The sequence below is a fragment of the Vanellus vanellus genome (genome assembly GCF_965231255.1).
Source record: "Vanellus vanellus genome assembly, chromosome: 4".
Taxonomy (NCBI): domain Eukaryota; kingdom Metazoa; phylum Chordata; class Aves; order Charadriiformes; family Charadriidae; genus Vanellus; species Vanellus vanellus.
This window is the reverse complement of record NC_138909.1, coordinates 70540206-70560983: the sequence shown is the minus strand read 5'-3', so window position 1 is coordinate 70560983 and position 20778 is coordinate 70540206. Positions and strand designations below refer to the sequence as shown.

Below are 20778 nucleotides of genomic sequence, written 5' to 3'. Positions count from 1 at the left end.
CAACTACAAAGATAAGGTATTTTCTGAGAAACACAGGATAGTTTAGAATGTATCACTGCGTCTTATTCCCCTCTTGATAGTCTCTCCCCTGTTATCTTTTGCATCTTCAGATCAAACCTATCAGCGTGGATCTGCGCTGCACATACCACAAAGTGATCTCTGTCTTTGATTGTTCCCATCCTTCAAGCATTGCAAATAATTTTCTGAAAACCCTGATTCTCATTCATCGAGATTCATCTCTTCTTCCAGACCGAAGAATAAAAGATAGATAGGCTCAGGCTTTACTTACCCCAAGATAATGGCCGTCGATAAACACAACAGGGAGTGAGGGAACTTCACAAACCCTCCTGCATCTTTCTTCTAATTCTTTTCCATAATCGCTGTTCAGAGCAATGTTTTTTTCTTCAAATTTAACTCTGTGATTTTGAAAGATCTTTCTAACCAGTTCGCATCTTTCAAAAGTGGTTCTCACCACACGAAGGCTGGTGGTATAAATTATTATGCGGCCAAATTCTGGCACTGTTGATACCTGAAAAAAAAAAAATCCAATTGCATTAAATAAAGTGTTAATAGCTTCCAAGTATTGAGCAATTTCATTAAAAATATTATTTAAGCAAAAATATGCATCTTGAAAACGATCCAACACTGTACTTTTTTCAAATGTAAAGATGGAAAAGGAGGAATCAAGTTGTTCAAATCATCAGTTTAAGGCAATTTAAGCTGTTTATCTAAGTAAAGTGCTACTCTACTTTTTTTGGAAAGCTTTGGAGATGGTGAATCAAGCCCAACATTTTCAAGAAACAGATATATTTTAGATCCTGGTAGGCTTCCGAATGTGAATAAGTCATCGCCCTTTTGCCATTGTCCTGTACACAGAGCCACCCCTCCTCCCCCAAGCAGTAAAACAAAATGTCGTGGATTAATCCCCTCTCATCTATTAAAATTCTTCAAAGCTGCAGTAGCAATGTGAATGCGGGACTGCCCTGACCCCGCTGTTTTTAGAGATGTCTGATTCTGTTATAACAGCGACTTGTGGTTTTTGCACAAACGTGGTCTGGTAGTGCCCAGACTGAGTCTGAACTTGGTCGCTCAGGTGTTGTTGACAGCCTCCCTTAAGCAAGGACGAGAGCCTAAGCTAAACTCCATCATGTCCATGAGCCGACACTATCTTAGACTACTTTAGGCGTGTCCATGACAAACTAGATTATGAGTGCAGAGGGGACAGATGAACCCCTAATTTTTAGTGGGGATCCACGTCAAATTGCTCTGACATCCAACCAACAATCAAAAACTCCATTTTGTGTGTATTCAGCATCCAATTCAAAGCCCATTGTAGCTAGTGGAGGCAGTTCCCTCGGCTGTAATAAGTTTCATACTACAATCCAGATTTTACTTTTTACCCCACTTCTTCATATGTAAACATTTATGCCACTCCTTTCCTTTCTGGGGTGAAAAAAATTAGGGAGGGTAAATACTACAGGGATGAGTTTGTCCAAGAGAGTGGTACATTTTCAAAAAGCCTGAGAATCATTGCTTTAAACAAAGATATTATGTTCAGATAAACAGCTAAAATCCTAGCTTTTCTGAAGAGTGGTAAGGCATTTCCAAGCTTTTTTAATTATCCATTATATTCAGCAAAGGATATTTAATCGCTTCAAGCAGTATTCCAGGAGTAAAACCACAAGTTAGAAAAAAATAGGCAAAACCACCTGTAATGCACTGTAGCAATCTATGGAAAATTGATTTCGACGGGCAAATAGATGATTTTTTAACTATGTCATGTAATAGCTATAAAGGCAAAGTTTTAAAGTTGGGCAGACGCCGTTGCAGGTTTTGCCAAATAATGAAGTCATCATTTATCTTACTACACAAATGCAAAAAAAATAGTCATTATTAAAAGCATATTCTGCTTAGAAAGGTGCTTACAAGGTTCAACATACGGTGAAGAGTCCTCAGGAAAAACACTTGCGTTTTACGGATCACTTATAGATCATCGGAAGTGGAATTGTAAACATTTGTCATTTATCAATTGTTTGTCTCCCATTCTGGGAAGGAAGCATGTTGCGATAGGTCAGTATTTATTTCTCTTTGAATGGATGTCAGAAATTCAATTTTAGGAACAAATGTTATAAAAAGTGGACTACTTTCCTCCAGCCTGTTTTTTCGGTTGAAAATCTGTTATCCCGCGACTGCAGCATTGACTCTTCTCCAGCGTATTTTCGCACATTCCAAGTGAGAGGATTAGCTTTTCCTCTACTTATAAGACAAGTACTCCACATAAACACTGCCAAATATTTTAGTAACCATGCACGGGTTGCTGGAAGGAAGAGGAGTTCATCCTTTTCAGAAGTAACCAAACGGAGTTCTTAAAATATTTCTTCAAAAGACGATTTCACATACTCGTTGTTTTCTCCTCTTTGGAGTGAAAATACATTTTGAAGTGGAAAACTATTCACCAAGATGGAAATTCTTGTTCCTTCATAGCTCTAATCTTTAATGCTCTTTGTTCCCAGACACCAGCGGCTGGCAACGTAGATACAGACAGTCGTTATCTAGTGAAGCATCAGGACTGTGGTGTCCCTACAGCATACAAATAAGCAGCTGAAGAGACGGAAAAATGGAAAGTTGTAAAGTGATCTGGAAAGATATCAAGTGGAAGGTGCGCACGCAGAGTCACTTTTATGTTTATTCCTTTATTTTTTCCTAATGTGGTAGTGCAGATATACCCTTGTTTGCCCTGCAAGAAGAATCAAGGGCATTGACTGAATTTGGTTTTAGGGAAATTTTTGCAAACACCTCGATTTCTGTGCTACAAACACACGGAACTTGTCCTTGGCAGGACTTTATCACACCAGGGAAAATCTTCCCTGTCACCTGTCTTGAACCACACTGGTAATTAAAAATAGGAGTAAAGACAGTTAGAGATTTACATGTTTTTTCTTGATGGCAATCTATGCTGATTCCTATTTCGCTACCCAGTTCAATGACTACAGCCTGCAATATTTAGTGACTAGAATACGCTCTTGAAGTAAATCAGCAGAATAATGTTTGAACACTGTGCTTTTCCTTCCTCGGTCGGAACTGTGGCAAAAACCTAACGAATGACAAGCAATGTCAACAAATGAATGGAAAGACATTTTAGAAAATGAACTTTTACTATTTTGCAAAACAAATTTCAAATTAGAATCGTCTCGTATAACTCGCAAATGCACATAAAATTTGAGCTGAAGATAAAAAGAAGGTAATTCTCTGGTTAATGGGCATGAAAAAACAACCTGGGCTCTGGAGGCTGGCCAGATGGACAAACCAAAAGATTTGGAACAACTTACATAGATTGCTTTCTCGCCCTCCCTGTAAGCAGGATTCTCGTTGAAACCTGAAACTCATGGAAGTTTTTTGGCCTGAGGTGGCAACTTTTCTGTCAGATTCGGAAAACCCCATGCATGTGGGCCAAGAGTGTGCTTCAAACAAGGCGTCCATGTAGAAAGACTGCCAAGGAAGGGATTTAAGGTTTCAGAGGGAAATAAATTTGCTTTAGTAATGATCTTGTACATCATTTACAGGTTTTATCTTAACAGCAGAGTGCTGTCATCTCCCAAAGGGTCCAAAGGCAGTATCTGTTTTCCTGCATCAGCCTGAAGAGCTTGCGTTTTGCACGGGAGCTTCAAGTGGGCAGCACCAGGCGCAGCATGACCTGCACCACTTCACGGCACAGACGCCGCTCCCGGTGACTCGGGAACAGCTGCTCTTTTTTTCTCAGCCTAGAGAGAAAAAGCAGTTTTTGCACCGGTGCAATCCTGTTCATTGGTGAAGATGACAAACCCAAAAGATCCTTCTTATTTTGCGCCTGTCTTGAACGAATCAGTCTTTTCCCAGGCTTCTCTACCAGGTGGATCGGGGCTTTCAGAAATGAGGAGTTAGTTACACTTCGGTGTACAACTAGGGGAAACCTCTCCCTCTGCCATCCCACCAGCATCCATCTGACGTGTTTGCAACTAAACGTAATCACGAATTGAGCAAGTCTTCTGCAAACAGCACGAGGGATGTCATCCCATGAGGCTAAATACATGATCTTAGTGTCAAGAGAGACCGCAGAACAGAGGAAGAAATTACTGATGAAAAAGGGAAGGCTTAAGAGAGCAAGCAGATGAGTAACAAAATGGAGGGATGCACGGAACTGAAAAAGGGCTGAAAAGACAGAAATAACCAAAACTAGATAATAAACCAAACGCCAAAACGTCAGGATACTGACAAAGGAAAAGTAGTACAAACTAAATGTAGAAATAAAAACATGAAAAAAAAAAACATGACAAAAAGGAGACAGACGGTGAAACAAAACAAAATAAATGGTAAAAAAGACAGAAGGTCACTGAAATATGACATCTTGAACATTTTTTAATAGAAATCCTGGAAGCCAGTGAAAGCGTACAACAACAAATATACCACAGAACATGCGAATGTCCAAGTTGTTTCATTATTTTGGGGTATTTTTAAAAAAAAAAAAAAACACTGTATATTACTGGAGCTGTGGAAATAGGAAATATTTGGGAAACATACTCCTAAAATATGTGTTTGAGAATTTTCCTTTTCTGTATAGCAGCTACTATGACAATAGTAACAGACTTAGTAGCTCTGAAAATATTGTATAACAGTCAGGTGTTTCCATGGTGCTTCTGAAAGCCAGTGAACTGTGTAAGCCATAAAGCTCCCACGGACACCTCTGGGTTCAGACCTTCCCCACTGTACCTTATCCCTGGCTTCTGCATCCAGCTGCAGCTGAAGTAGCAGCAAAAAGAGTCCGTGTTTCTCTACTGGTCCCATAGCTACCCTGGCCCTGACCAGTGCCCCCAGTCTGAGCAGATACCACTCACACTCCTATTTGTGAGAGGAATTTATAAAATGAGTTATTGATTAATAATAATAGATTATTTCCTCCGCATATTTGTCACGAATCGCTTTCCCAAGGCTATAGATTTTCTTTAATATGTTTTATGACATCTTTATGCCTGCCTTGCTGACTTTGAGTGGCTCTTTATCTTTAGAACAAAACTCGGAATGCGGATTTTTTTTGCAGCACAGGTAAGAGCCGGCCAAATTCAGAGCAGAGGAAGCAGTCCGAGCCAATGCATTTCTACCTGTGGTGTAAGGACCACTGCTGGGCCTTGGGGCACAAAGCAATTGTTCCTAAAACAGCGGTAACATTTGCGTTCTGAAAACCTTTGTATATGACTGCGTCTGCAAGCAAGTGAACAGCCAAGCCCGGCAGTAAGAGGAATATTCATGGTGTTAACCTTGTTTTTATTTGGTTGCAAATGAAAACTATGACAGCAACACTACAAAAGTAGTCATGGGATTATTTTTTTTTTTTAATCCTCCCTCTGGATAGAAGTCGTAAAGGTGTGTTTTAACCTCATTGGTGTGAAAAGAATAGCTATTTACATTGATATCCATATATAATTTATTTCAGTGGTGGCATAACCCACAAATTTATACCTGGTTCTTTTAAAGTACAAAGTAAGAAAAATGAAAAAAAAAAAAAAAAGAAAAAAAAAAAAAAACACCAAACCCACTCTATACTTGCATTATACACATTATATGAGCGACTGTATTCTAGCAAGAGCAGAATATTCTTCTGCTAAGATTAATGGGTTGCTATAGTACTTCGGCAAAAGCGAAAATGTTAATGCCAACCTTTATCACATATGAGATTTTTAAAGGTTTTTACTGTGTTTGGATATAACACTCAACTAATGTTATTCATGCGGTAGTGAATTGCTTCTGTGACCCAAATCAATTGCTGATATGCCCTTCTCTGTCTCAGAATATCGTCTTTCAACATCTCAGAGTGTGCTACTGAAATATGCACCTCTTGGCTTTGTAATTAGAAACTGTCAGACTGGCAGAAGTATCTGCTGCCCGCTAAGTCGGCTGAGGCAGGAACCTCGAGCGCATTGCAAACCCTGTGCCAGAGATGCTTCAGTGAGGAAATGCAACAGTCATGATGCAAAGAAAACGTTGACCAAGGGAAAGTTAGTGTATATATAAGTATGTATGCATCTATGGGCATATATATATATATACACTTATGTAGGCTGGCGTACCTACAAGTTTTAAATTGAGCTGCTCACTTCATAATTGGTGTTATATAGGTTGTAGCTTGAATTAGTATCAATAACTAAGAGGCAAGAAGAATCACGGTCTAACACTGATTTTCTGACCACAACCTCTTTTGGACTTTTTGGTTTTATTTCCCACTAAGAAACAGAAGGGAAAAGAAAGAGCTACCACTTTCTTGTGGGAGAAATTCTGCAGAAAAAATAATCAATTTAAACATTTCATTTCTGCAAGGTTGAAAAGCTTTCACTAGCTTTTGAGTTTTAAAGGAACATATACTAAATGTAATGTATTCTTTCTGAAAACCTTATTTTAAAGTAAAAGGTTATCACCAAAATGTTTCAGTTTTTTTTCTACATGATGTTTCATCAGAATATACATGTTTTCCAAAATGTACAGCTTTTTTTTTTCATCATGTCACTATTTAGACAAAAATGAGTAACAGTCTTTGAATGGGATGGCTGGAGATGGAAGGGCTGTGTCCTAGTGAAAACTAAAAAATTTGCCATCATAACAGCATAGTACAGTGCTAATGGAGTTGTGAACCAGTCCCTTCTGTCTGTCATTGTTGGTTGCCTGCTTCAAATTAAAGGTTTTTCAGAAAGAATTGCTTCACTGGCCAGAAGACCTCTTCCAACCAACAGACCTTGGTGACCAAAGCAAAGTTTTTCTTCGGCAGGTAAGCTCTGGTTATGCGTACAAGAGGAATTGCGAGTGGTCCCCGGCTGCGGCGTGCACTCTCAGTATGAAATTACATCCCCTCTCTCGGTGTTTGCAGTTCCAACCCTTCATGGGCTCTCACACAGCAAAGCACAGTGCACGCTTAAATTTAAATTTAAGCACTCTCTTAAGTGCTTTATTACATTAAGGCTGTAGTCCTGTTTGCGTTGTCTTCAAGGACCTGGCACTATATCAATATTGGGGAAAATTTAGAACTTGAACTTCATTAAATTCAGAAAGCTGTGGGTTTTAGTAGAGCTCAGTAGAATAAAGACTAAATTTCTGCAATGGTGCAAGTCATATACTCAAGTCAAAGCATGCACTGACCTTCTCCTAAATAGAGCGCTTCGAGGACACTACACTTCTTCTTACCAAGTTTCGGTAATTACAGGAACCATGACTGTAGGACTGAGAGTCTGTGACCCTGTGTCGTTGGGACAGTGAAACGATATCACCAGTTATCGTCATCATAACCATCAGCAAGCTGGGAAGATCCATCGATACCAATTTACAAGTGAGGGCATCAAGAGCTGCGCTCCTAAACGAGGTAGCCAGAGAGTCTGGGACACTCCCAAATATAAATACTAGTTTTGCTTCCCCCAAGGAAGTGGTCAGGTCACTGTTTCTCTCGGCTTTTAAAATAGCACAGATACCTGCGTGCCTTCTGTCTGCCTGCATTCTGGCGCTCACCTCCCCCACAAACAGCAGCCCTAGGAACGCATTCATTTCCAAGCGCCGTACAGGAACGCGGGCTCCTCTGCCTGATTGAGCATCCCGACACAGGGCACGAAGCACCTCATTTTTCCCAGTTTCAATTTCGACTCTGAGGACCTCCTCACAGAAAGGACATGATCCAGCAAGAACCTGAGTTCTCTGATCTTCTAACTCCTGGGCAACTGCCGTCTCTCTTATCTACACCCCCACCACATGTTGCTGACTGTAAAATACCACAGTTTTACCTCCTTAAGGTTGACATCCTCAAAATTGTTCAACAACTGCTGCGTAAAATAGATATTATGCCTAAGATATTGGTATAGTATATTTATATATGTCTGCAATTCATTTGTACTTTTCAGGCCATACATCAATTTTGGTGATGTCAGTGAAAATGACAGAAGTAAAAATAATATTGCATGCGATATTTATTATTTATACCGTTCCTTTCATCCTAAAATCATTTGACTAAATACTAAAAAAAAAAAAAAAAAAAAAAGGAGGACTCTCCATCCTCTAACACCATGTATTATGGGTGTTGTGACTCTTTCTGTTCCTCCATAAATACAATATAACACCATACCTTTTTTGTTTTTTTCTGCCCTTGGAGGCTTTCCCACAAATCTTCTGGCACAGACTGCTGTTCGAGGGATGTCAAAGTGTTTTCATTTCAAAGCAGAAAAAAATACTTGCAATACCACAGCAAAAGAGCGCAGGGCATGACCCTGCCTCTCCCTGCTCTTTGTAAGGCTTCAGCTATCGGCAGGTTCAGAAGGTACAGAGACTAAATAAAGTCCTTATTACCGTTCCTCCAGCACACAGCCATAGAGCCAGGCTACAGCCTGCTTTCAGGTGACCCGAGCTTGGATGGTTATCTCCCCAAGGTTCGTGGTCTCTGCTAGACCCCGAAGCCTCTGCTTGTGTAGCCTTTCCAAAGTCCAAGTGCCTGCTACAGCTGTGGCACTGCCTCTGGGGAAAAAAAGAGGCTCCTCTTAAACACGGCAGAGCAACGCTGTGGGAGTCGGCCCGGGCAGCGTCTACTACGGTGTTCAAATTAGTAGAAAAAAGACCCATATCTGCCCGTGCCTAAGTGGATTTTATTTATCAAGCTTTGGAAGGTCTATCAGTATTCTCTTATTAGTGTATTTATGCCATTCTGTATACGATAGGTATAAATGAAACCTTTGAAAATCAGAAGCAAAAGATAATCCTGTGACTATTTCTATCTAGCCTGCAGTTCTCCCAGGAAGAAACAACACGGTGATATAACGTTTGTTTCTTTCTTTTGCTTGCTCCCTCCTTATTCCTCTCTCTTCATACTTACCAATTCCACATCTCCAGGAAACTCTTCCCAGAGAAAAAGACAGTCTCTGGGAAGACCCTTGGCAATGTTAAATAGGTTTTTAAGAAAGGAAAGGCACGTATTTGTTGCACAAGGACACTGCCCACAAAGCCTGAAAGGGAAGAAGCAAGAGCTACGGAAAACAGTTTTGTCCTCGGCGGTTTACCTGAAACAGCAGAAGTTGCTTGAAAAAAGAGTGTCCGACAACCTCCTCTCACATCATGCAGTTCTTTGAACTACTCCTGCATTCAGCAGAAGAGCCCCGAAGCCAGACAAGTTGCACCAAGGCTGTCCTATAACATCGCAGAAGCTGCTTTTGGTAGTCCGGCATGTGGGGCGTAGGTTAAGATAGGTGATAGCTGAGCCGCTTACAGTAGTTGAGGGTTTCTATCTTCTATACCTTACCTTCATAATCAAATAAGTAGATGTCATCTTTCATTTCTTTCTTTCCAAAGAAAATACAGTCACTTAACAGAAATGGTAGGGTATTTGTGATCCCTGAAGTATCTATTAAGTGAATTATAATTACAGTGTTAATTAAGAAAACGTTGTTACACCGTCCTTAAATGCAGTTAAAAATTGTTCTTCAGATAATCCAGTGATGGTCATAAGAACCAATTCATGGATATCTCTAACTTAATTGACTTTACTGCATTTTTTTTCATTATTTAAAAACCCTTCGTTGTTGCAGAGATCTCTGTAACTACACTCGCTATCATCTTCTTCCCCTCTCATCAGACTTATAAGGACACCAATAAAAATATAATGGAAGGAAGCACAAATAGCAATAAAATATTATAGCCAAAGAAATCATCCCATGGGTAATCTTTTTACAGTTGACCTGTATGAATTTGGACTGCCAATAACTTTGAAACTTCCACAACCAGTACAAATAAAACCTATATGACTCCATCCATATCAGAAAAATCTGACACATAATTCAGGACAGCGCAGTTTTCTTAACAGCACAAGCCAGAGAACCTGATTTCAGAAAATTTTCATCAGCCAACACAATCACCATGCAGAAATAATATGCAATTTTTTTTCAGGGCAGACAGATTCAGTTCTTTTTGCCATTTACAGCAGGAAACTCCCAGTGCAATTTTAAGGCAGCAGTGAAGAAATACCTAAACCAAGTTTCAGCAAGGCACATGATAACTTTCCACTTCATTTGCGAAGCGTGCTGTGGGATCTTACACCAAAACAAAGAGGTGAAACCTGTTATACCATCTTTCAGCATTATTATGATCTCACCTACAAAATACGATTCTGGAGCCAAATGTATTCTCGACTAAGGAGCACCTAAAATCAGGATTTGGGTGTTTTCCCATTGCTTTAGTTTCTTTGAATATATCAACCGTTATAAGGTACAGGAAGCATTATTCTAGGGTGATTATTTTATATCAACTAGTTTGCTAATAATACAGATACTTTTGGAGTTTTTTAGCCAGTCCAAATCAATAACGCAGATTCAGCCCTGCAAAAGTAAACACAGAGGAGAGAATGCTCTGCCATTCACAAGGCGTTCACTATATAAAGTGAATGAAACTGTAATATTTCCTAGAATACACTATGTAAAGGGAAAACATTTTTCACTACGAAGTTTGACTGGAAATAAATTTCACAGGGTGATTTCACCCTCTACAACTACCTGAAAGGAGGTTTTAGAGAGATGGGAGCTGACCTCTTCTCCCTGGCGACAAGTGATAGGACAAGAGGAAACGGGTTCAAGTTATGTCAGGGCAGGTTTAGATTGGATATTAGGAAGCATTTTTTCACTGAAAGGGTTATTAAACATTGGAATAAGCTGCCCAGAGAGGTGGTGGATTCACCATCCCTGGAGGTGTTTAAGAAAAGGGTAGATGAGGTGCTTAGGGACATGGTTTAGGAGTGGTGGTGTTTTTATCAGGGTAGGTTAATGGTTGGACTTGATGATCTTAAAGGTCCCTTCCAACCTCACTGATTCTATGATTCTATGATTCTATGATTTTCTAGCTCCTGGTCCACAGTTTCTTGAGCACACATCAGTGAAGAGTCGCTTGAATAATGTTCCATGGGAATTTCCCAGTGTATGCATTCTACCAAACACAGTGTTTGCTTGTCGGGTGAGCAAAGTGGCCTCAAACCACATGGGAAGTACACTTGCTTTTTCTGATATCAATCTTCATCTTCAGTGAGAGCTTGATTGCTTCTCAGGCTTCAGTGGCAGAGCCACGGCACAATCCAGCCTTGTTCTTTCGTCTTTTGTTCGATAACTGCAATGTCAGCTCTGAAACGAACTGATCAGGAAAGGGGAGAGTAAAGAAAGTTTAAAATTGCTCTGATGCTGCTCGTCAAACAGCCTGTTCATCTATTACCCTCCTCTTCCTTTACCAATTCATTTTAGAGTAACAAGACTCCCTATACAAGAGGAAAGGTGCTGGGATCACTTTACTGATAAACACAGTATTTGCAAAATGGCTCTTTTGAGACAACGAACAACACTAACCTGTAAGACTTCTTCATTCCAGCACAACAAGCTCAGTTTTTCGGAGGGGAAATGCTGCTGTTTCTGATAAGTGGTTTTTACTTTCCGTAGCTGTTTTACGGTATATTTAATATGAACATGCTTAATACCTGCCTTCACCTATACAGAATACAACGGGCAGACGTCAGTCAGCGCCTAACAATGAATTTTCTTTAGCAAGGGATTATTCTGTATTTCCCCTCTGCGCCTGCTCTACTTTGAAAGACTAATTGCAGTGTGCTGTAACCTGGCATCCAACCCGGGAAACAATTGTTTTCCACAGGTACAGTGATAGTAGGAGAGTTATAAGCTAGTTTTACTAATGTTTGACTATCCGCTATGTTTGATAAATGGCTTTCAGCTGAATAATCTCAGTGGGGATATACACAATTTCTCTTTGTTTGATGTAATCGCTGGATCAGGAAATTCAAACCTATACTTCTGCAAAATTGTGTTACAGTGTTAAGGAGATATAAGCTCTCTGATTTGCTTCTCAGGACTTTGACTGCATAAAACAAATGCTAATTAGAAACACTTATTAAATTTTAATACCACATCTTAAGAAGTAGGCTGTGCCAGTCAGATATAGATGAGGAGCTTAGTTCAGGAAAATTCAATGGTAAAAACTGCAAAAATTTTGCAAAACCTCAGATTTCCTTGAGGTCAGGATGGAAGTTCTGGTGGAAAACTATGCTAGAGTTTGTTCTTCTGGCTAAAACAAAGTTAGGAAGAAAATTGTCCATAGATTTGGCTAAAATATAGGCATCTTTAAGTTGCAATCAAAAGAATGAACAAAAAGATTATTCTTAATGCTGATCACCAATTGGTGTTGTCTCATTACAATGTAAAAACAACTATTTCCTCGCATTCATCTGGCCTTGCCAAACCTTCTGAATTCAAGCTATAATTGAAAATGCATGTTTCCCTAGTCCTTTTTTCTTTCTCTTCGCTTCAGAGAACTGACCAGATTGGAGACTTAAGCTACCCTTCCCCTCCAGCGAGCCTGATTGCTCTTCATCTCTCTTCCAGGTCAAAGTAATGTCTCAGGACTTTAACACCCAGTTTGCCCCAGGCCTCCAGGAGAGATTTGTACTTCCACCAACACTGCCAGCATGCGGAACCCTTTCTTCTCCTGCCTCTCGCTTTCTGCTTTATTCTCTCAAGACACAGTGCTTCACTGCCACACTTGACATTTCTGACAGCTACTGAAGGACCGATTTAATTGCAGCCCTTATCTTTTCATAAGATTTACGTAAGGTCAAAATTACAAGCCTGTGCTGCAAGAATGGCTGGCAGCTAGAGTTTTCCATGGTGCCAGCTCAGAAGTAGCCGATGCCTCCTTAGTACCTTTCAGTAGGGCTGAATGTATAATGAATCAGCCAAAATGGGACAGAAGCCCACCAGAAGACTCACACCACCAAGCAGATAGACCTCCCCAAATCGAACCTAGGAGCATTTGCGGTGAACACAGTTCCCAGGTTTCTGGACATGTCTTACTCGTTGAAAATGTCACATATACCTTATCCTGTAAGATGACCGCTGCCGTGCATTGCCCTGGAGCACGCATAATGCCACCATTTCAAACAAACTCTGCTTTTCTGGTTCAAACTAGTGCCATAAGCCAGGAGGAGACTGAGCCCAAACCTCCACAACTGTGTATTTGCTGCAGTTTATGCCTGAAATGTGATGAATGAAAAGTATCACTTCCCCCTCTAGTAAGTTTGTTGAGGAATTCTGTGAATCCAAATGAACGCATTTACCTAATCATCTTAATAAACAATGAAAATGCAGGGTACTTAAAATTGCAGAGGATCTCCACAGCCATCACACCAGCTTTTCAGGCTCCAAAACAACATTCTAAACTCTCACAGTCACAGCTCTTCCATTTCCCTCCAAGATGTGTCTGTGAATCCAGACAGCAGGAAGCCTTCTCCAGCATCACATGGATAAACTCAGTGACAACTTTTCTCCACAAATATTTGTTTTACCTCCTGAATTCCCTCTACAATACCAGTGTTCCTATTTTATTCTTCTCCAGCCTATCCCACATACCTTGCATAACTACCACTTGAGATTTTCTGCAAACTATTTACTTTATCTCAGTATCTACAACCCAGCCAGTCTTATTTGCCATGATCTTGGCTTCCACTAGTTCTTCTGGCTCTCGGTTAGCTTCATCTTTTCAAATACCTCTACAGAATAACTTGGCAAGGATGCTACAGAATTTCATCCTATGAAATTTACTCAGAGGCGTATCTCCAAAGACACTTCAGCTATCTTCACCATCTCAGAAAAGAGGAGGACTTTTGCTTCCCCCACCAATAACCTCTGTTTTACCCATTTAATCACAGTATTCACTCATCATAGTTTTCTCTCACCTACTGCACTGCTTGATGTAAGTTGAACTCCTTTAAAAATCATCAGATACAAACTATTTCCTAAAGTATTGAGGTATTTGACTATGTGTAAATAATTTGCACTAAAATTCACGCCCAGTCCACAGAAAACATGCGAGCTGGGAAGCATGGGGGCGTAACAGTGGTCAAACTGAAAATTCCCACTTCTGCAAGAAGAATACTGTTTCTGGCAGATGTGGCTTGTGTTGTGACAGGTCTAAATACAGTTGTGATGTCTACAAAAATGTACAACATCACGCTGTTGTGTGAATCATGTGACAATTTGGCAGTCTTTTAATTTAGGTCTAGATTTTGGCCTGAACTTTCATTGCATCTTAGACTCATTTGGGCTCCAGTAGAATGTCTGATCTGTGCAAAACTAAGGGGACATAGCTTTTAAATTATGCCAGTAAAGGTTTGTGAGTGTGTTACATCAATGAGAAAGGAAAGGAAAAGGGCTGTCTGCTGTTTGCAGTTGTTTACCTGAAGACAGTTTTCTGAAGACTCTGCTCACAGAACAGTAGCATAACAGTTTATGCAGTATGCCTTTGACACGAGAAAGATACAGCTATTTTTAAAAGTCTGGAAAATTGGGAAGTCAAACAAACTGCGAAAATAAAAACGGTAGATTCACAATTTATCATTCCTAGCAATTTTCTGTGTCTATTAATACAACATGAAGTTAGAGAACAGGTAAATTGGCAGGTCACTGTTACTACTCCAAAGTACCTTGCGAACAGAAACTAATTAACGTAAGAGAGAAAAAAAAAGTCTACTGCATGTCACCTAAAGAAATGCTGCCATCAGTAAATTAAAAATGTATGGCCTGAGCTGCATATCATCTGCCTCCCTAAAGCTACATCTGTAAATAGTGTGGAAGACCAGAGAACTGAAACAATGGATCACAGATGGGTCATGAAAAGAATGTTAATATTATCCAAATCTAAGCAATGTGCAAGTCCTGGAAATCTGAGAATAAGCCTCTATTCTTAGAAGAAGATTTGTCCTAGATTACAGCATTTAATTCCCTTGATTGACAGTTATGAGTTACTACTTGGTGATAAAAGTTATATGTAGGAGTATGGAAAATAGTTATTATACAACATTTGTTCAGTGTTTATTTCACCACTATCTCTTTATCACTAGCAACAGGGAGAAACAGACTGACTAAAATGAGAATTGTAGCTCAATAAGACGGAACATTTCAATTTTTTTCACTCATTTTTTCTGGGCCTTTCTGTTTTCTGGTGTTAGCTCAAACAAGAAGAAGGGCTGGAGATAAAAGAAAAGAGTGTGTAGGTCAACTTGAAAGAGTTCTGACTGGCACTTAGTGTTTGGTCACTTGCCCAAAAAGGACTTTTAAACATATCTAGACTTGCCCATATTTGATTGTGTGTATGAAATATTTGGATAAATTACTAGTTATTTTTCTTGCATAGTTACTTTTTTTACTGTCAGTTCACATTTTAAGGTACTTTGGGGCTTGTTTTTTAACAATATGAGTAGGATTTTTCACATATGTTTAGTTGTCTTGAGCAAGAGTTTTTTGTCCTGCTACTTACTCAGACTTTGGTGGTAATTCAACTATTTACTTATGTACCATTTCCCATGTTGTCAAGATGAATTATTAAAAAAAAAAACACAATACCTTTGTCTTTAACAGCACCCTTAGTTTTTGGGCCCAAATCCTATTTTCTCTTGTCATAAGCAGCATTTTCTTTGGCTTTTTATTTATCACACTGTTCAAGATGTTTGAATCTTGAGTTGCCTGTCCAGGGAGGATCATTGGGCAGCTTGTGTCCTATTTGAGAATATTCTGTACGTAAGGATGGCTTTAGCCAGAAGTGAACTAGAGCAGGACTTGCTGAGGGCTGGCAGACAAAGATGAAGGTGTTTGATATTGCAGATCATGTGGAAAAGTTAGCAACCAGCATGGCTCCAAGCGGGCCCCGGTTTGAGCACGCTGGCCCCGTCTGTCTGTAATCACTGCTGCTCCACTCAATAGAACATCTCATACTGCAGAGAAACAGAGCTGTGTTCATCAGCAGCAAATGGCTGTCATGAAAATTACTATGTCTGCTCTGGCCCATTTCTTTTTAACTTGGCAGCAGCTTTGGAAAACCCTGTTTACTGTTCTCTGGCAGGCAGATGAGGTTTTTAAAAAAAAAAAAAAAAGGTTTCTAGCCCTTCCCTCTTTCTCTTTTCTCCTCTCTTTCACCAGTCCCTTGCTCATCCTTTCTAAAATACTCCCTGTGGATCCTTAGACTGCTAGGGAGACTGATAGATACTAATAACGTCATCATAATAACAATACATACATACACGGACCTCTGACTCAGTCTTTTTACATTTAAACATAGCCAGGTGCAGTTTACTCATGCAGGGTTCGCCTTTATAGTTCCCAAATGTCAATAACTGTTTGGTTAATTAAAAGGCATTAGAGGTCGATGAAAATGAATTCTAGTCTGCTGAGCTTTTTACAAACGCGATTCATCATATTTCTACTGGAGAATAAAATGGTTAGGCAGTGAGGTCCTGCTCGTGATATTGCCTGGCTCTTCTTTCCTTGCCAGGCTATGCTTTGCGTAGTGAATGGATCTGTTTCCTAAGACTTACCTTCAATATACCGGAATATCATAGGAACCAGTACAATAATCCGTAACTCCTTTCTTATTTGCACCAGTGCTGCAACTGGTGTTTTCCAAGTGTTAAAGACAATCAGCAAGTAAAAGCTGGTATTCATGAAAGCTCTCAGCAGTTAGACTTAGCTCAGTTGAAAATTTACTGCATTGTCATTGGCAGGTGGTTCAGCCTTTCATCGTGGACTAATTACACCCTAGGGTCAGTCTGTCTTATACATCAGAACTTCCTCTGCTTATTCAGAAAACAACTAAGGAAGGTAATAGCATGAATGGGATAAGGTGGCACTCTGAACAGCAATCAGAAGCAGAGAAAATTCAAAATTATGATACATTCTTCACAATTTACCTTCCTAAGCAATAAAATCAGAGAAAAGAGTTAAAAGAAGTCTGGTTTTGTTTTGGGATATATCCTGGAGTTTTTATGTTTCGCTAATAACAAACTTTTTGTCAAAAGTTATTTACCTTTTACTGTATTCCTGTTAATGGAAGCTGGAATGGGATGCACTGAGATCCTGAAACTCCCAAAGAGCGTTAACAAAACTGGGAAAACAGCGCCCTCCCAGTATGCTTAGTTTTCATTTCCAAACATCTGGCAAATGATGTACTTTTTCTTTCCTGCTGCTTTATACAATTTGAATTCTACCTGAAAATGTTACTTATCTGGGCCGAGGTGAAAACAGGCTATTCTGTAAGAAGTTGAAGTTGCCATTTGTACTGCACAGTTAAGGAAAACTCCAACCATGTTTGAGGTGGACACAGAGCATTCTCTTGCATAGGGTCACAAAGCACTCTGCAACCGGTAATGAATTTTGCACAAGCCTTTGAACGAGGCAAAGAGCAAAGTGGAGCTACGCTTAGTGCAACAAAGTGCTGATGAAGTGCTGATTCAGTCCTTCCTCCTCAAGGAGAGAGAGCCTTATCTCTCAATACACGGAAGTGATGAAAAGGATCTCTTGAAGTTATAGCACTACTTTGTTCTGTATTAGCACTGAGTGATGAAGGACCTTGTTTCCCTGCTGCATTACTTAACCTAATTGGAACTACGCTTTCAGCTATCTCATTACTTAATAATACCTAGAACTTTGGCACCTTCTTTTTCAAACCCTAAGTAGTTGATTACTACTTATACACTCAGTTTCCATTTCTTTAGATTAAAGGTCCATCTGCATAGCACACATAGAGTGCTTCACTCTTTTTCTTATGCAACACATTCCAAAACCAACGGCAGAGAGCTTGAGATTTGTATGCAGACATAGAGGACACAACTCCTAGACAGCATACACAAAGCAGCTCTGCCCTAGAACAGCCTATACCATGGCTGATAGCCTTGATGTACAACAGGGGCAGACGACTCACCCACCATTTCTGTGTGAGCAAAATAGGATCCATCTCTGTGGAGCAGAGTTATAGACTTTATTGTTGAAAAAAAAAAATGTAAGGCGTAAGCTCTTTTTTTGGCTTTTTTAACCAAATAGGTAAAATGTCTGAAAATCAGAATGTAGGAAGTTGTATGTTTTATATCAGCTCCTAAACCTGTTAGTCAAAATAGCTGCCAAGATAGTTATTCCATATATATCACATTTGTGGTTGGAGTAATTTTTTAGAAAGGTCGATGTGAGCAGCTTTACACTCTAGTCTGATTCAGGATTTGGCCCAGAGGTGTATTTTTTAAATACAGCAGAAATTGCTATTCTTATAATCAGATGGTTTGTACAATAACGTTCTCATAATAGAGCTAAAATCTATATCACAGAGTTAAACATGTTCTGGTCAAGAAATATGACTGCAAATACAGACGCTGAGATGATTAAATTGATTATCTGCTTTTCTTTTGGAGCAACATTTTAGTGGCTCCTTTGCATAAATTTAATTTCATCCCCTGCAGAAAAAAAAAAAAAATCAATAACAATATTTATTCTAATATCATATCATGTCTTCAAACAACGCTGAAACTCCATCCCGCTTACATTCCTGCCAGTGGCATAACCTTCTGCCAAAACGAGAACTGAGACAGCATGAAAGACAGGTCAGAAAGTTCACTAGACAGCTCTCCTTTTTTGACAACTCCTTCTCTTATCAGTTGTGACTTCAAAAGAGAATTGCTGGAGCAGCGGAGGATAAAACTACCCGGCTGAAGGAGCTACGTGGTTCAAGGCTACTCCCCATCGGTGGCAGCAGAAAAAAAAAGATAGTATTAGTTACCTGTATCCAGCTGCAAATAGTGGCCTGTAAAAGTGCCCTTCCGCCCCACAGTCTCTCACAGGAGGACCCATGAGAACATCACGGACCGAGCAGATAGGTTCTCAAAAGGCCTGACCCCTCAGCAGACACAAAAACCAGAGCTGCCATGGCAAAATTTTGCAGACAGATTTAAACAAACAGAGTCTATTTCCTGAACAAGTCATTCAGAAACTGCTGTCTCTTTTAAATCTTCCGGACAGCTTAAGTTTGGACATGGAGGGACTGAGTAGGGGCTTATATCTTTGGATCATGGTGGGATTCAGAAGAACAACTGGACTGAACCACTGCATGTTTGGGAGTCTGATTGAAAGCATCAACCAACACCTGGAAAGGGAAGTTCTCAAGATGCAGATTAAGACCTGCGATAGGTGGAAGGAGCTTCAGCAATAATGCCTAAAGGTCTCATTTTTCACTGAGTATATCGGTCTGTCTATTTTGACGTTCTCCACTTGAACAGCAATGAAATGCTTCACAATTGCCTGTGGGGATGGGAGTCCTTTGCTTTTAGATGTAGGAAACCAAGAGCAGGACATGAGCGACTGGGCAGGAAAAGACCACATTTCCTTTAAAAAAAAATGTAACTTCAGTTGCAGGTTTAGAAACTGGTTGCTTTCTGTCTTACAGAAGTTGCAACAGGAAACAGATTTTTCTTAAATAATAGTGTATGACTACTGTCAATTCTTACTATTTTTAAAAAATGGTAGGTGATTAGCAATGAGTGACGTTCCAAACAAGGGTGCCAGGAGTAAAGCAAAATTCCTTTGCCTTTGCACCGGCATTGACTGAGTTGTCAATGCAGGATATAACACTGCATCTTGTTATAAACTTGTGCAAATATTGGCCAGTAAGTTTTCCCGTATTTCCTGCGACTGGAGAAAGAACAAGTCTGCACGTGGTGTTTCTGTGGTATAGAAGACATACTCCTCTGACACCACTGATGGATGGTGTCTCTAGATATAGTTCCAAAGTAAAATTGTACTAAGGTTGTTAAAATGCTTTCCACAATTCACACTAGCAATGAATGATGGTTTTTCTGTCTCCTTCCTTGCCATGTGTGAAATGAGTCCCTACCTCACAGAGTCCAGCTGCTCACCTGTGACCTTTTCTGTTGCTTTTGAAGAGTTGTGCTGTGGTGGCCTCTCCGCAACGTAACTACTGTGTCAAGCAAAACCACAAGATTGCCGGCTTGGATGGGAAGCTAGGCTTTTCCAACTCCTTTTCAAAATCAACATGCTGGGAATGCTGTCCTAATTATTATTTATCCTAGAAGTTTTGGATAAATTCAGTGAGATTTGAGTTTCGTGCCTTGTACTGCCTAGCACTGGATGTTACAGCAACGAGGAAGGTTTTCATGCATGAAAGTCATACCCTTTTCTCTCTGGCTGCAAATCCCCTTCTGAAGCCTATTTTATTGCACTTAAGCTACAAACTTATGATGCTGCTGAACACTGTAGTCACCGGTCAAAGCTCCAGCCGAGACGAGCAGTATCTCTTTGACCATTTCTTTCTTTCAAGCTGTTAATCACAGTATCACAGTATCACAGTATGCTAGGGATTGGAAGGGACCTCAAAAGATCATCTAGTCCAATCCCCCTGTCGGAGCAGGAACACCTAGATGAGGTTGCACAGGAAGGCGTCCAGGCGAGTTTTGAATGTCTCCAGAGAAGGAGACTCCACAACCTCCCTGGGCAGCCTGTGCCAGTGCTCTGCCACCCTCACTGAGAAGAAGTTTCTTCTCAAATTTAAGTGGAACCTCTTGTGTTCCAGCTTGAATCCATTACCCCTTGTCCTATCACTGGTCGCTACTGAGAAGAGCCTGGCTCCATCCTCATGACATTCCCCCTTTATATATTTATAAACACTAATAAGATCACCCCTCAGTCTCCTCTTCTCCAAACTAAAGAGACCCAGCTCCCTCAGTCTTTCCTCATAAGGGAGATGCTCCACTCCCTTAATCATCTTAGTTGCCCTACGCTGGACTCTCTCCAGCAGCTCTCTGTCCTTCTTGAACTGAGGGGCCCAGAACTGGACACAATATTCCAGATGCGGTCTCACCAGGGCAGAGCAGAGGGGAAGGAGGACCTCTCTCGATCTGCTAACCAC

The 20778-nt window shown here is 40.2% G+C and overlaps 1 protein-coding gene across 1 annotated transcript in view; it reads right to left on the bottom strand.

Moving 5' to 3' along the window:
• GRXCR1 (glutaredoxin and cysteine rich domain containing 1) overlaps window positions 1–20778 on the bottom strand; it is a gene marked incomplete at both ends in the record, with an annotated part of 42666 nt that overhangs the window by 11413 nt on the left and 10475 nt on the right. Inside the window, one exon of the mRNA XM_082482384.1 lies at window positions 290–529. Within this exon, the coding sequence (XP_082338510.1) occupies window positions 290–529 (240 nt within the window). The remainder of the gene's footprint in view (window positions 1–289; window positions 530–20778) is intronic.